At 41.1% G+C, this 15,961-nt stretch overlaps 1 protein-coding gene across 1 annotated transcript in view; it reads left to right on the top strand.

The window, feature by feature from the left end:
* Positions 1-15,961, top strand: part of LOC145415652 (glutamate receptor 1-like) — a 1,336,600-nt gene that overhangs the window by 1,310,723 nt on the left and 9,916 nt on the right. The window contains exon 17 of the mRNA XM_080284869.1: positions 9,954-10,091. Within this exon, the coding sequence (XP_080140995.1) occupies positions 9,954-10,091 (138 nt within the window). The remainder of the gene's footprint in view (positions 1-9,953; positions 10,092-15,961) is intronic.

Raw genomic sequence — 15,961 nt, 5'->3', positions numbered from 1 at the left:
TTTTCTTGCTAATTTGGACCACTCACCAGATGAGGCAGTACCCCGTAGTGTTGATAATTTGTCTCGTCAAGAGTTGGTTGAGTTGCAGGTTGCTGACCCTGAGTTGAAAGGTCTAGCTAACTCTGCTCGCAGTGAGGAAGAGTCAGCTGGTGCTTCTACATGTTATTATATAAAGTCAGGAGTACTTATGAGGAAGTGGAGACCCCCAACAGCATCAGCTGACTGTGAATTTTTTTTTTTTTTTTTTTTTTTTTTTTATGTGCTCGACTCTGGACATAGGCTTCTCAGCCTGGTCCCAAGGCCCAGTAGTCCTCCTACATATCGTACACCTCTACATGTCACCACTTCGGCGTTAACACCCACCGTCCATATTGAATACATGCTAGGGCTGTCTCATACAGGACCGGTGTATTGGTATTAGCGGGGGTATTTTTACGACATGTCGGCGGGTCTTCTGGTAGATCGGTAAAGTCTGCCGTAATGAAATTCAAATCCTTAAACTGTTCCCTGCCCCAGCGGGGATTTGAACCTGGGTCCTGTAGGACCGCAAGCCACCTCTCTACCCTCGTGTTTGTAGGCAGGATATCATTAGAGTGGCTCATGATTCCAGTTTGGCAGGACACCTTGGAGTGAGGAAGACTGTGGCACGCATTTTGAAACACTTCTACTGGCCAGGTATCTTCAGGGATGTTTCCTGGTATTGTAAGTCTTGTCACACCTGTCAAGTTGTGGGGAAGTGTAATCAGACCAAAAAGGTTGCACCTCTAGTTCCCATTCCTCCTTTTGAGGCGCCATTCACCCGTGTGTTGGTGGATATTCTGGGCCCTCTTCCTAAGACTTCTTCAGGATTTTCTTATGTGTTGACCCTGATTGATATGGCTACTCGTTATCCTGAAGCCATTCCACTTAGAAATATCTCAGCAAAGAACGTGGTTAAGGAAATGCTAGGGTTCTTCACAAAGTTTGGTCTGCCCAAGGAGGTACAGTCAGACCGGGGAAGTAATTTCATGTCAAATGTTTTCAAGCAGTCTCTGAAAGAGTTGGGCATCACCCAGATCACGTCTTCAGCTTACCATCCCCAGACCCAAGGAGCGTTGGAGAGATATCATCAAACACTCAAATCGATGCTCAAGAAATACTGTTTGGAACATCAGAAAGACTGGGACAAAGGTCTTCCATTTGTTGTATTGCTGCAAGAGAATCTCCAAATGAATCACTGGGCTTCTCACCTTTTGACCTACTGTTTGGCCATGAAGTAAGAGGACCCCTTAAGTTACTCAAGGAATGCTGGCTGTCGGAGGAAGATGACGTCAACCTGCTGGAGTATGTGATGAAGTTCAAAGAACGGCTGTCCACTGCTTTACAGCTGGCGAGAGAGAATTTAGGAGCTGCTCAGGAGAAGATGAAGACTTGGTATGATAAGAAGTCCAGGTTACGCCACTTTCAGCCAGGAGATCAGGTTTTGATTCTGCCACCAGTTCATAGGCAACCTCTTCAGGCCAAGTTTAGTGGTCCTTATTTTGTGGAGAAGAAACTCAGTGAGGTCAACTATGTCATCGCCACACCGGATCGTAGAAAGAACAAGCAACTATGTCGCATCAACATGCTAAAGTTATATCACAGGCAGGACGAAAATAATCCAGTCTGCACTGTAGCTGTTCCACCCGAGTCTGCAAGTGAAGCTCTCCCATGCAGCATGAGCCTGAGTGATAGTTTGGGGAAGAATCCTGATATCATGAATGATCTCCAGTCTAAACTTTCTCATCTACCTCCCGAGGAAAGGCAGGAGTTTTCGGCATTACTGCAGGAGTACCCGCAAGTGTTCCGTGCTACTCCAGGAAGAACCACTGTGTTGATGCATGATGTCGATGTTGGAGACGCAAAGCCAATTAAACTGCCTCCTTACCGTATGAACCCAGCTAAAGTTCCTCTCATCCAGAAGGAGCTTGGCTACCTGTTGGACCACAAGATGATTGAGCCCTGTCAGAGCGAGTGGAGTTCTCCTGTCACTCTAGTCTCTAAGCCAGGTGGGTCACAGCGGCTTTGCATTGACTACAGACGTGTTAATCAGATAACCAAAACAGACACTTACCCTCTCCCTCGTGTGGAAGATTGCATAGACAAGATCGGAAAGGCTAGGTACATAAGTAAGTTTGATTTGTTAAAGGGATACTGGCAAGTACCTATGACTGAACGTGCTAGGGAGATCTCATGTTTTGTAACATTAGGAAAGACTTTTCCGTGTTCTGTAATGCCATATACAAATTGTTTTAGAGTAATAAGAAATTTCCTTTGTAAATTTCTTTTTCTTTGTGGGGAGGTGTTACATAGCCTATGATTTCATCATCCTTTGTGTAATTTTAACGCACAGTATGCTGCATGTTTGATCACGAGCGTGTTCTGCCTCAGTTCCCCCCTTCTACCGTTATAGTAGAGTAAGTCGTCATTTCTGTTGTTCAGAGAGGGATTGTCAACTCTTTGTCCCCGTGGCTTCATTTGCGCGTCCTTCTTACAAGTTGTATCAAGCTCTGCTGGCCCCTATATAATGAGCTCAGTCTCTGCATCATGGCCACTTAGATCTGCTCCTCATTTTGTTCACATCTCTGTCCTCCCCTGTACAGTTATTATTGTGAGTACTCAGGAAGTCTCCAACCATCTAGCAGCTGTGTAATTTGAGTATAACTGTTATTGCATTTTTTCCTTGTACTGTATAGCATAAGGTGTTGATTCGTGGGCCGAGTGAGTTTTTTTTGTAATTTATGTAAAAGTTCTTTATGTCAGTCATCATTAATAATAATTTGTATCTGTAATAATTTATCTTGCATTAACTGAGCATTACCCAGTGTATTTTAATTTTATCAGGGCTGACTTAAGTAAATTTACTCTTGCTAATATCGTGTTAATAGAGGCTATTGCAGTTAACCATATATTTAACCTGTTTTTTGCCATTACATTATCCTTATGAGTCCTGAATGTTTTGATGTTAGTTTGAGCATTAAACTTTAACTTGTAATTTTACCTAACTCTTTTGTTTTGAACCTGGAACTTTACGGGACAGTAGTGACTCTTAGTATTCTCACTTAAAGTGTACGTTATCTTTCTCTGTTCCGTAACAATATATATATATAGATATATATATATATATATATATATATATATATATATATATATATATATATATATACTGCCACAGGGGGCAAGGTCAGGCAAACGGAGTGGATGGGGAATGACTACCGTGTTCGTGGAAGCCACAAACTGCCGAACAACAAATGTGTGGGCAGTGGCGTTGTAATGATGCAGGACCCAGTCCCTATTCTTCCAGTGTTCTGGACGTTTGCGGCAGATGTTCTCCTCAGATGCTGCAAAACGTCACAGTAAAACTTTCCGCTGACAGATTGACAGGATTGGACGAATTCCTTGTGAACAATCCCTTGGATATAGAAGAAAACAATCAACATTAACTTGACATTGCTGGGAAATTGACGTGCTTTTTTCGGCCTTAGTGAATTGGGAGACTTCCATTGCAATGACTGCTGCTTTGTCTGCGGGTAATAACCATAAACCTGTTATTCATCACCAGTTATGTCCTTTGAGATGAAGGTGGCGTAATCTCTGATCAGATTCTTGAACTCCATGCAAACTGCAGCACAATATGACTTTTGCTCATCACTAAGCAGTCTTGGCACAAATTTTGCAGCAATGTGTCTCATGCCCAACACGTCTGACAAAATGCATTGCACACTCCTGTATGACAGTCCATTGATATCACAAACATCATGGATAGTTCGTCTACGATTTGCAAGGATAGCATGACGAACATTTCCGACATTTTCTGGTGTTGTTGCCGTTGACGGTCGTCCAGAACGGTCATCGTTTTCAACGGATGTTCATCCTTCCTTGAAAAGCTTATACCAGAAAAAATGTTCTCCTTTGGGACATGATATTGTCACCAAAGGCTTGCTGATGCAACTGGTGAGTTTCTGCAGCTGTCTTGTTGGTCGATGCAGGTTCTTTCTTCCATGAGGTCCACCAATGCAAAATTGCAAAACCACCTACACACCACGTTACAATAGTAAGCGTAGCTCAACAACATGTACACTCACAGACACGGCCAGGGCCACACTGATGCACAAGGGATGCTTCTGACTCCTCCTAGCGGCAAAAGGCAAAAGGTTGGCTTCCTCTGTTCAAAATACTGGAACTTTTGGGTAGCACGTCATATACTGTTTGTGTGTGTGTGTGTGTGTATATATATATATATATATATATACTGTATATATATATATATATATATATATATATCAATGGTTGATGATGACCGGATGTTATATTGTGAACTATATATATATATATATATATATATATATATATATATCAATGGTTGATGATGACCGGATGTTATATTGTGAACAGTGTGTGTGTGTGTTCTTACCTTACCAAATTGTTCTTACCCAATTGTATATTAACCCACCGCATGCCAGTGCCTTTTTAAAAGGGTCTGACACAATTCTGCAGCCAGTGCCAGTGCCGTTTTAAAACAGTTTAACCCTTTCACTGCATAGGTCTAATAATTAGGCCTACTTTCCTGTGCGGCAGGCTTAAATAAAAATTTTCTTTATAATATATTGCATATAAACTGCCCAAAAGAGTGGGATGCTCATTCAGTGACATTAACCCCTCGTCTCTACTTCGTGGAGGCACCCAGCCAAGTGAGAGAGTTACGTCAGATCGTGGCAACAGGGCCGTGACCGCGCTGCCACACGGACAATGAAACCATGTGCTTCTCTACATAACACTATTTATTATGGTACATAAATACTTCCTTGACACTGCTTTTTTTGTTATTTGTTTGTGAATAAGTAAAGTTTACAAATAAACCAAGAATTAAAATGCACTAATATTTGTGGCCACGCATAGGAACAAGTTAGGAGTGGTAGATACGGTACTGTCCTCTGAAGGTCGCTGGTAATATCACAGTACTCACTCACACACACACACACACACACACACACACACACCATTTTTTACTGCCTCTCCACACTTGCACTGTTACTTCATGCTTAGTTTTACGTCAGTTATTATCAGTGACATGTGATTTACATATTACTGTACTGTGATATTAGGGGGGAGAGAGAGAGAGAGAGAGGTGGGGAAGGAAAGGGTGTGGGAGAGGAAGTTTTGGTAGGAAATCTGAGGTAGTTTGAGGTTTCTTTCCTGTCCTTGTCTTATTATTCTGTTAGATTTCACAGCCTCTTCAAATTCTATGCTCTTCATTACATTTCCACTATATCATTCAGAAGTTTTTCTGTGTATGGAATGCCTCAAAGCATGGGTACACACAGAGAGGAACATAGCACTCTCTGCACTTGTACGTTGTTCGCTGATGTTTTCTTGGTCCCCTGACTGTGTGCGAACATACATGGCACCTCCTGCGTCCTTGCAGAGGCTCAATAAAGTGCCTTTCCACTAGACGTAGGACATGTACACCAATTTGGCCATTGGTGTTCGGTCGCCCATGATAGTACTTTTCGATCATCTGGTGGACAATATTTTTGCTGAAATCAAACAGTGGCTGTGTACTACCAGTCTTTACCTGAAGCAAGTAGTAACTGTTAAGCAGCGACATATCCAGCATATGAAAAAAGAACTTTATGTACCACTTAACACTTTTTCGTAGACATTCCAAACTGCTGAGTAACATGTCACTTTTATCGACCAACCTCATTTTCTTGTTGTATTCTATCACAGCTATGGGCTTTTTCACAACCTGTCCTTCTCTGTCTCTGTTATTAGTGTCACGTATACCTTGTTCGTGAACAGTGGACAGCATGTGCACCACTCTCTTATCACACCACTTCAGGCACATTATGTTGTTGCTGTGCTGTACCACATGTTCACCACGCCTTACCACAGGGAGCTTAGGCATGTTTTTTCTGGTTGCTTTCACAGTTCCACATGCACCAGTATTTTCATCAAGCAAGTACTGAAATAGGTTAGGGCTAGTGTACCAGTTGTCAACGTACAGTATATGTGCTTTTTGTAAATATGGGGTCAGTAATGTTTTGACAACAGAGCCACTGATGCCTAGATGCAAATCTTGCAATATCTCAGTTTCTTTTCCAGTGTACACAATGAAATCTAATAGGTATCCACTATCACAATCACACAACACAAACAGTTTTACTCCAAATCGATTCCGTTTCTGTGGAATAAACTGTCTGAAGCTAAGGCGACCTCTCCACTTCATCAAGCTTTCATCCACGCACAGTTCTTGGAAGGGCCTGAACTTGGTCTTGAAAGCAGTCTGTATTTTCTCCAAAACTGGCCGTATTTTCTGAAGTTTGTCACCTTCAACATGTGTATTGTTGTCTTTGAAATGGAGCACCCGTAATATTTGCAGAAATCTGTCACGAGGCATCAATTTTCCAAAAATTTTCTGTTCATAAACTTCGTCTTTCGACCAATAGTCATTGATTCTGTTCTTGTTGTGGGACATGAGTATCATTATGCACAAGAACAGATACATTTCATCTCTCGTTGTATTAGTCCAGTTTGCCAGTCTACTACGAGGAGTGTTAGCAGGCAATGCTCCACGGACATACTCAGCATAACGATTAGCTTCCAACACAATCATGTCCACTAAATCATCATGAAAGAATTCACAGAAGAAATCAAGTTCATTAGAATTCTCTGTGACTGAACATGCATCAGTCAGGCCACATGATGTTCTGTCAAAATCAAACTGCTTTGGAGTGAAGGGAGTTGAAGACCATTCCCACCTCACAGCTGACTGCCTCCCCTCCCCCCCGCATCGCCCCTTGCCTCTGCCACATCCCTATAGGAAATAATGTTCATTAGACTTTCTGTGACAGAGCATGCATCAGTTAGGCCAGATAATGTTCTATCAAAATCAAACTGCTTTGGAGTGAACGGAGTTGAAGACTAGACCCACCTCACAGCTGATTGAGCCCCTGCATCCTCGCCCCTCGCGTCTGCCACACCCCTCCCTGCTGCCGCAACCGCCTGGCCACCACGCGTCCGTTTCCTTTGTCTGCCTCCACGTGGGTCATCTGCTAGGTCAGGCCTATCACTGGAGTTGCTGTCTTCACTGCTTTCTTCCTCTTCATCAAAGCTAGGCCAGTCTCGATCACTATCGAGATCACTCAACTCATCTGGTTGATATTCATCAAGGAGATGGCGAAAATTGTGACTGTTTTGTCTCGCCATTGAGGCAGAGGGTACGGGAGCGTCGACACGTCGTACTTTACTCCTTGACAAAATCAGCCACACTGACTCACTCAAGCAGAAAAAGAGGTACTATTGTATGGCAGCACTTGAGTGTTGCCATACAAGCCTCTCATAGCTATTATTTACCCACTATACCATCGAGTGCGGAATTTGAATACAGAAACCGTATATGTTTCAGCCGCAGTGAACCCTCACAGAGCTGAGAGACCATATATGTACAGGCTGCAGTGAAAGGGTTAAAATAAAAATCTTCACTGTGACCGCATTTTACAAGATTCCTGGGTAAAAATTGGCAGGCATGTAAGGTAACATTTCCTCTACCATCCCCCAGGCTGTCAAGGCCATACACTCACTCGCTCCCCCCCTCACGCTCGCTCTGCCTCACTCGCCTGTGTGCCTCACGCAGTGTTGTACATAGTGAAGGCATTATGTAAATATTTTCATGTAAGTGTAATTGTAAATATTTTCTTCTAAGTGTAAGGACTATATATTGAAGTCAAGTTGTAAATACCTTCTTGTAAGTGCCAGAACTGTACGTAATGAAGTCAGGTTGAAACTATCTGCAAGTAAGTGTAAGCTAATGCTTTCACAGTGAGAAAGACACGCAAATTGTGATAGATGCTGAAGTAATAAGTAATCAGAAAAGTGTACTGAACATTGCTATACCTTCCCAGCATAAATATCTGAGTATACCTTACATAGAAAACGTCTTTCTCTCACGTACGTGGTGAGCATGAGAGAGTGGCTATACTTGTACATGAGTATTCAGGACTCAGTAAAACTCATTTCTGAGCCTCGGTGAGCAGTTTAATGGCAAAGTTCGTTGTTTCCACATCATAATCTATCATTTTAGCAAAAAAGGAAAAGGTCGAAAAATGCCTGGCACTGGGGTGACCCATAGGGTTAAAAATAGCCGGCACTTGGTGGGTTAAAAGGAATGAGTCAAACTCATTGAGTCCTGTGTATTAAATCACTTTTATGATACATATCTTTAAATTTATGAATTGTTTTGGGACACACTGTTTCATTCGGTTGTGCATTCCACTAATCATTTGCCATATTTGGGAAACTGAATTTCTCTACGTCTTTATCACCTCTCTTTTTATGCAGTTTTTTGCAGTGTCCTCTTGCTGATGTTTCCCCATAGGTTATATATTCATTTATGTCTATTTTCTCTTTCCCTGAGACTCATTTATATAGCATAATCATGTCTCCTCTTTTCCTTCTCTCCTGTAGTGTTGGCAGATTCAAATTTTCTAGTCCTTCTTCATAACTTAGATCCCTTAAGCTTGGTACCCATCTTGCAGTGGCCCTTTGAACTTTTTCAGTCATATCAACGTGTTTCTTGAGATGAGGATTCCAGACTACTGATGCATACTCCAGGGTTGGTCAGATGAAAGATGTTATTATATTTCTCAGCATGTCTTGATTAATGTATATGAATGCTATTCTCATATTACCAAGCAATGTATACATGTTCCCTACCTTCTCACTGATGTGATCAGCCGGAGATAGTCTCTCATTAATAATCACTCCTAGGTCCTTCTCCTTTTCTGATATGTGTAGGGTTGAACTTCCTAACCTATAATCTCAGTCTGGTCTGTTTCCACATTTACCAAACTTAATTACATGACACTTGTCCACATTAAATTCCATTTGCCATTAATCACTTCATTCATGAAGTTTATTCAATTCTTCTTGTAGCTCTCTACAAGAGCCTGTGTTAGTAACCCTTCTTTGTATTTTTGCATCATCAGCAAACATATTTAGATAGCTTTCAGTTCGAATGTTACTACTTATGTCATTTATATACACTAAAAACATAATTGGTGCCAGCATCCTGTGGAGCTCCACTAGTCACTTCCCTCCATGAAGAGCAATTCCCCCTTAGCACTGTTCCCATTTCCCTTTTTTCTGAGAAAATCTTGCATCTAACAGTACAGGTTGCTTTGGATTCCTCCTTGATGGTGCAGTTTCCATAAAAGTCTTTGGTGTGGTACTCTGTCAAATGCTTTCTTGAAATCTAGATAGATACTGTCCACCATTTCTTCTCTTTTCTGTAACGTTTCTGCAGCCCTGTCATAGTAGCTTAACAGATCAACAACACATGATCTTTCCTTTCTAAAACCAAAATGCCTTTATGTTATCTTCTTGATGGTTTACCCAAACTTTTCTTATCAGCTTTTCTAACATCTTACTTACAACACTGGTTAATGGTACTGGTTAATATTTGAGTGGATTTTATCTATTCACTTTCTTGAATAGGGGAACAATGTTTGCTTTCTTCCAAATATCAGGTAGTTTACCTTGACCCAAAGATTCCTTGAATATGAAATGTATTGGTCTTAACTATTTTGCACATTCATGTAACACCCAACATGTGTGTGTGTGTGTGTGTATAATAACTAAAGTATTCACCTGATCGAAAGTAAAGTCAGTGTATGCGTTAACGTTAAACAGTAACTCTTGTTTTTCAGAACAATAGCTCATATGTCAAGGTGAAGAGCAAGGTCAATAGCTGACCCAGAAAATCCTATCCAGTGTAAACCAAGGTAACAAATGGCCTCAAACGTAATCTTAGGAATTTTGCCAATTGCTTACGTTGTACATTTTTCTTCTCTCTGCCTCTTTCATTCTTCTCATCCCATCCTATACCTACTTTTCATGTAATTTCCATCTGTCTTATTTTTCTTTTTCTAACACAGGATGCCCACACAACTGCCTTGACGCTAAGCAATGTAGCAGGCATTTTCTACATCCTTACTGGGGGCCTGGTACTTTCAATGATTATGGCCTTCGTAGAATTCTGCTGCAAATCAAAAATAGAAGCCAACCGAGCCAAGGTAAAGAGATGGATTCAGTTGTACTGTAGAGCTGTATCGTAAAAACTGAATGAAAGAATGTGTATGCATGCCCCAGTGTATGAGAGTCAATTATGGGATGCTTATGCTTTTCAGGATGATGCCTGGGTGTGGAAGGTCATTAACTGGAAGGGTGACTTTAGCTTTGAATTGAATGTTGATGGATCGAGTCCCAGATGTGAGATATTCAGGGCTCATTTTGAGGTTGTTTTGAATCCCCCTGACGTGGTTGATCAGAGTGAGGGTGAAGTCAGAACACAATTATGTCACCATCCCTGTTCTAGACGAGCCCATCTCCCTCACACAGGTGCATCAGGAAATGAAACAAAATTAATGAAGCCTGGTAAAGAGTACGGGATGGACGGGCTACCCCCGGGCGTGTTTGCACTCCTGCCAGAACAGTGGATATTAACCATAACAACCCTTTATAACAATATTTTTTCCTTTAGGTTTGTACTCATGGTCATGGATAACAGCTAGAGTTTGTATAATATTTAACCCGCCGCATCCTGGCACATTTTTCACCGCTGACCCCCCTCAATCCCAGCAGATTTTTGAAATGTTTTTTCTTGGCTAAAACCTCTGCTTTTTATGAGAAACATCGAAAATTCTGAGAGAAAGTGCTCAGTTGCGTTTAAAAATACAGTAGAAGCAAGAGTACCTCTACCTTGTTACTGTGTTCTCTCAGGCTAGGCTCAAGAGAAAATGTTTTCTATGGGATGGGTAGCTATTCCAAACCATTCATAACTGGTTAGTTATTTATTTGGTATGAATTTATATGTAGTACAAGAGTACATTGGTTTTCAGACAATAATATAGGTGATATAAAGGTTGTTCACTCACCAAAGACATCAACATATGGCACCTTCTTTTACGATGTTACCATCTCGTCACTTCTGCTTGTTTCTTCCTCTGGCTTATTTCATCCTTTGTCCTCCACCTCAAGAATCACTTTCGCCTTGAATTTTGTCATTGGTGAGACCATGGTGCGACATGTCTTTATTGGCCAGGTCACTGCTAACAGTTGAGTTGGCGAGAAAATGTCGTGCAGGGGGAGGGGGGGTCAGGTGAGGCCAGGCATTATCCCCGCCTAGCGTCAGGTAGAGGAAGGTCTCCCACATATTTGTGCCAAAAATCACCCTTGAAACTTGAAAAATGTGCAAATGACCGACTTCGCAATTGCACAACGTATGGATACGTCGTCGGGTGTCACCGTGACAGAACATGGTGACATATCCATACGTTGTCAGGATGCCTCACGTTAATAATGGCGATAGATCGAACACCAGTAATTATAGAGGGATCAGTGTAATTAACCAAATTTCTGTGATATGACATGGTGCTTTGCAAGCGGTTGAACCAATGGTTTTGGCCATTTAGAAAGCAATCAGGGACACAGAAAAACCGAGGTTGCTTGGAGCACATTGTTACACTGCACCTCCTTACAGATACAACGAGAAGAAAAAAAAATTATACTATTTATAACTTTTCATGATTTTTCAAAAGCATATGATCTAGTCCCCAGACCCAAGTTATTCATGAAATTAACCCGTACCATCCCAGGCATTTTTGCAATTTTATACCCACCCAATCCAGGACCAAACACAGAAAAAAAATTTTATTGCATAAAACAATCCAAAAGGACATATAAATCAAGGAAAAGCAAGAAAAGTACTTCTTATAGGAGAAATAAGAGCAGGATGGCCATCTGTCGTGTTTTTAACCCAGTTTCCCAAGCTGTGAGTGACGTTTTCCCACCCAACTGGGCGGGATGAGAGAGAATGGGGAAGTCAGTATCGTTCTCCATAGGTTCAGATTCCTCCCCAGAAGTCATCCAGGTCTTCCTCTTCTGAAGAATCACTAAATGAAGGGACAGAATGGTCCATGTGACAATTTCAACAGCCTCCTCCAGCCCAATGAGGCAGAAAAATGGCATGGTTTTTGCGACATTCTGACGCTTTGACGGACAGTAGCAAACTGATGTTACGCAGCCATGCAGAACCAAACTCGGTACTACAGCTGCTTGGACACAGTATTGCCAATACATTAAGCTACTCTTTAGCAAAAAATTAGCTAGACTGAAGCAGTTTGAGACGTGCTACAGTGCTCAAATTTTGCTGTCGGCATCATCATGTCGCTGGGATTAATGGAGATGTTTTGTATTGTCGGCACCATGCCAACTGCAGGATTGTACGGCTTAAAGAATTTGGGGTGTGGGATGTTGATGCTGGCAGCAATAGTGGCAGTGTACCATGTGACTGAAAGTATAGTGGATGATGCTTTCGTGACAGCCACACCGGGGGTCAGACAAGGTTCACCAACTTCGTATTTCTTGTTTATAGTATCTGTGAAAGAGTTAAAAGTGATGAAAGATTTCTTTCAAGTTGCAAAGATTTTCAGAATGGTTGCGCATCTTAGTGGTGACAGGTGATACTATTTTACTGCCGACAAGTAGACATAATTATGATTTAAAAAGTAGGGCTATTTCAACAGTTTTGTAGAAATTATGGCAAGGTAGTGAACAAAAATAAGTCTAAAATTCTTTGCAGTAAACATCAGAGATGGGAACACCAAACAAGTGGTGATAGCACTGTGCGAGTTATGTTTATATAGGTTTGCTGTTCAAGAGGGATGGTTCCGTGTTCTCTGCCACCAAAGTATAGTTAAAGAATAAGATGTGTCATCTTTTAAAATTTGTATCGTTTGTCAATGTAAACAACATTGTACTATTTATTGTCAGGCGACTCATGTGTGACGCAGAGCTAATGTCGTCCCTTATGTATGGGTATGAGTCTTGGGCTGGAGTTGATATCAAGCTGGTCATCAGACTGTACAGCTGGGCATTAAAGTAACATTTAGAGTTGAGAAGGACCACATCATACCCTATGTGTTATGCAGAGTCAGGCTACCTGTCGTTACCAGATTCAGTCAAATTCATGCAACAAATTTTTTTAGCAAGATATGGTCCAAAAGGTCTGCAGTGTACACCCTCCCCATAAAGTATCGGCCCCTGTGGGTATGACGGTTGTGAAAATGAGCAACTTCTGCAGACACACATGAGTCTATAAACGTGGCACCTCAAAACATATACTACCCAGTAAGTGATTTTTTTTTTTTCAGTTTTGAATTCTAATAATTACCAAACATAATATTTCCACTTATAATTACAGAATGCCCCATATTATCACAATGTTTCAGAATGATATGTACAGTAAAAGTGCCGATACATTTTGGGAGGGTGAACGACGATTCACTGTCACTTGCCATTAGAATTTCGACTGGTTTTAATACCCATACAGGGAAACTGATGAAAGAGTTCATCACAAATGATGTTCTACATAAGTTAACGTTTTTCAGAAATGTTCACCACGCTGTTGCAAACTCAAACTAGTCAAGATGTATCTATATAAAGAGGTAAACCCAAGTTTCTTCGTTCATGACATTTAATAGAAAAAACACTTAATGAGTTTCATTGCATGTCATTCATGCAGTTCGTGTGTCTGGACATAGCCTGATGGTGAAGACGGGATGATGGAATAGCCACGGGTGTGGATGCCTCACACCCTAGAAACGTTTGCATATTTGTGGCCTCGCACAAACCGAGAGGCATCTGGTTGAAGCATGTCCATTACCAATAAAGAGCAGGCAATTCTACAATATTAACAGACTGGAAGATTTATTCACTGATATTCTTTCCCACGACATAACTTGTAAGATAATTCACGAAATACTGGACTTGTTCAAATAGTGTTTTGCTCATTTGTTATTCAGTATAATTTCATTTGAATTGTATAATTATCTGTAATAGTTTATGGAATACTGTTTCCTTTCTATGCAGTTCATCATGCTATGACATGTACTGCAATTACTTTAACCCCTTAACCGTGGGTGTCATTCCAGAATGACATTGAAAAAACTGGACCAAACCGCAGGTGTCATTCTGGAATGTTTGTGAATATTTTGAATACTGCGCATTTTTTCCACATGCCAATTGTTTCAAGGGAGAGTAGCTATTAAGTTCTTTCACTCTAGCCGACCCCCACCTCCCTCCTCCCACCCCCTGGTCCCCCCCCATCCGTGCCCAAACGCGCATCAGTCTCTGTCCAGCTTTGTGAGTGACAATATTGGTGACGTGGCAGTGAAGTGCAGGCAATTACAGTGCCTTTTACCTGCTTCCATGACCACAGAGTGGGTGTTCATCATATATACAGTGTTCATATATGTTTATAGTATTATTATCAGAGTGTGGTTGGCATTTGGTAATGGTGTGTGGGATGAAAAATAGTGATTTTAGATTGCTCAATTCTAATGGCACTGCCTGCCCAGTGAAAGTCCACAAAGTAATGAAACATACATCATTGCAAAGCTGAAGGTTAGTACTTTCTAATGGCACCTTATTTTTTGCTCTAGCATTATTCTGTGCAGAGTTATGGTTTAAAGTTTGTTTACATTTTGACTGGAACCCCCACATGGGGGGGGGGCCAGTCGGGTCAAAACAGTGCCTGCAGTTAAAGGGTTAATGAATGCATGTAATATATAAAGTGTAGCAATAGTCAATAAGTTATCTATCTACAGTATTGATCTATCTGATGGTTTAGCGGTTAGAATGCCCGTCACCTCCCCAAGATTTGACTAGAGTTTTTTTCGGTCAGTGTAACTTCACAAATGGGAGTATGCTGGTCATCTTCCTTTGATTGTAATTACTAGACTTTGTTGGGATTGTCTGTCTCCATCAGTGCGAAAGGAATAATATGGGATAGGCTTACTGCATACATTATTTCTGATAATGAAATTTGATCAGTTTATATCCCACTTTATTAAGTGCAGTCAAAAGTGATTTTGAGAAGCCATGCACCTAGTCTTCATCAGGTGCTTCAGATAATGTCGTAGAAAAAATAAGGGTTGCCAAATGCCTTTGTCCTACAAGTTTAACTGATGTGGCTGATACTCACTCCTCACTTTAATTCAGTGCTAATCCAAATAAGGAGAACATTTTCTGTAACAGTTAATACTATGAATTATGGGAAAACTGACATATCTCCTTTATATGCAGCAAAGGAACATGATGGGTATATTTTGTGTTTTAATGTGAACTGAATGTCAAAAATGAATAATAAGGAGTCTGAGGACTGTTAATCTGACATAGGACATCCTGTATGTCAAGCCGTGCTTCTCTGTATTGTGAGTTTATTACAGCGTTAACAAGGCTTACTGGTATGAGTGGTATAAGTGGGACGTTCTCAGCCTCTTTATCTGCGTATCAAGAAAAATATTCCACGAACCTCCTTAGGGCTTACAGCCAAAACAATGGGTTTTCACCCTGGCTAAATTTCCAGAATGGAGTAATGTTTCGTTTTCTATGGGCTAACGGAATATCACGATCTTCACTTCTTGCCTAACCTTCTTTACTATATTCATACGGGATGAAGAAAACTGGAGCAAGGGCCTTTCATTTCTTTGGAGGCATGAATCAGAAATTTAAGGAAGCTGCTAGTATTATCTCCCCCTCTCTATTCTGTGGAAAGAATTAAGCAGCTTTGCATGTGACACAAGAGCTGAGCGATGAGAGCGCAGCATACAGGAAGGTGAGAGTTCAGTCTCCAACTCCTGCCCGTTTTAGGCCTAATCGTCTTTTTGAACATGCTTACAGGAATTTCGTAGGCAGGTTGTTTCTTCTATATTAAGGCAATATTGCCGTATTCGTAGGCATATTTGATGTTTTATTTTCTACCTGTATACAACTGTGTTGTTCCTGTTTTGGTTCCAAGAGTTAAGCTCCCATTGCACTTTAAGGCTATCAGTTATGGAAATGCTTCCTGGTCATGTGGGACACTGGATCAGAGAAGACGTGT

The sequence above is a fragment of the Coenobita brevimanus genome, chromosome 103 (assembly GCF_032717465.1).
Source record: "Coenobita brevimanus isolate Jiangsu-jjx chromosome 103, ASM3271746v2, whole genome shotgun sequence".
Lineage (NCBI taxonomy): Eukaryota > Metazoa > Arthropoda > Malacostraca > Decapoda > Coenobitidae > Coenobita > Coenobita brevimanus.
Note: the sequence above shows the minus strand (reverse complement) of the source record. Positions and strands in the feature narration are given on the sequence as shown.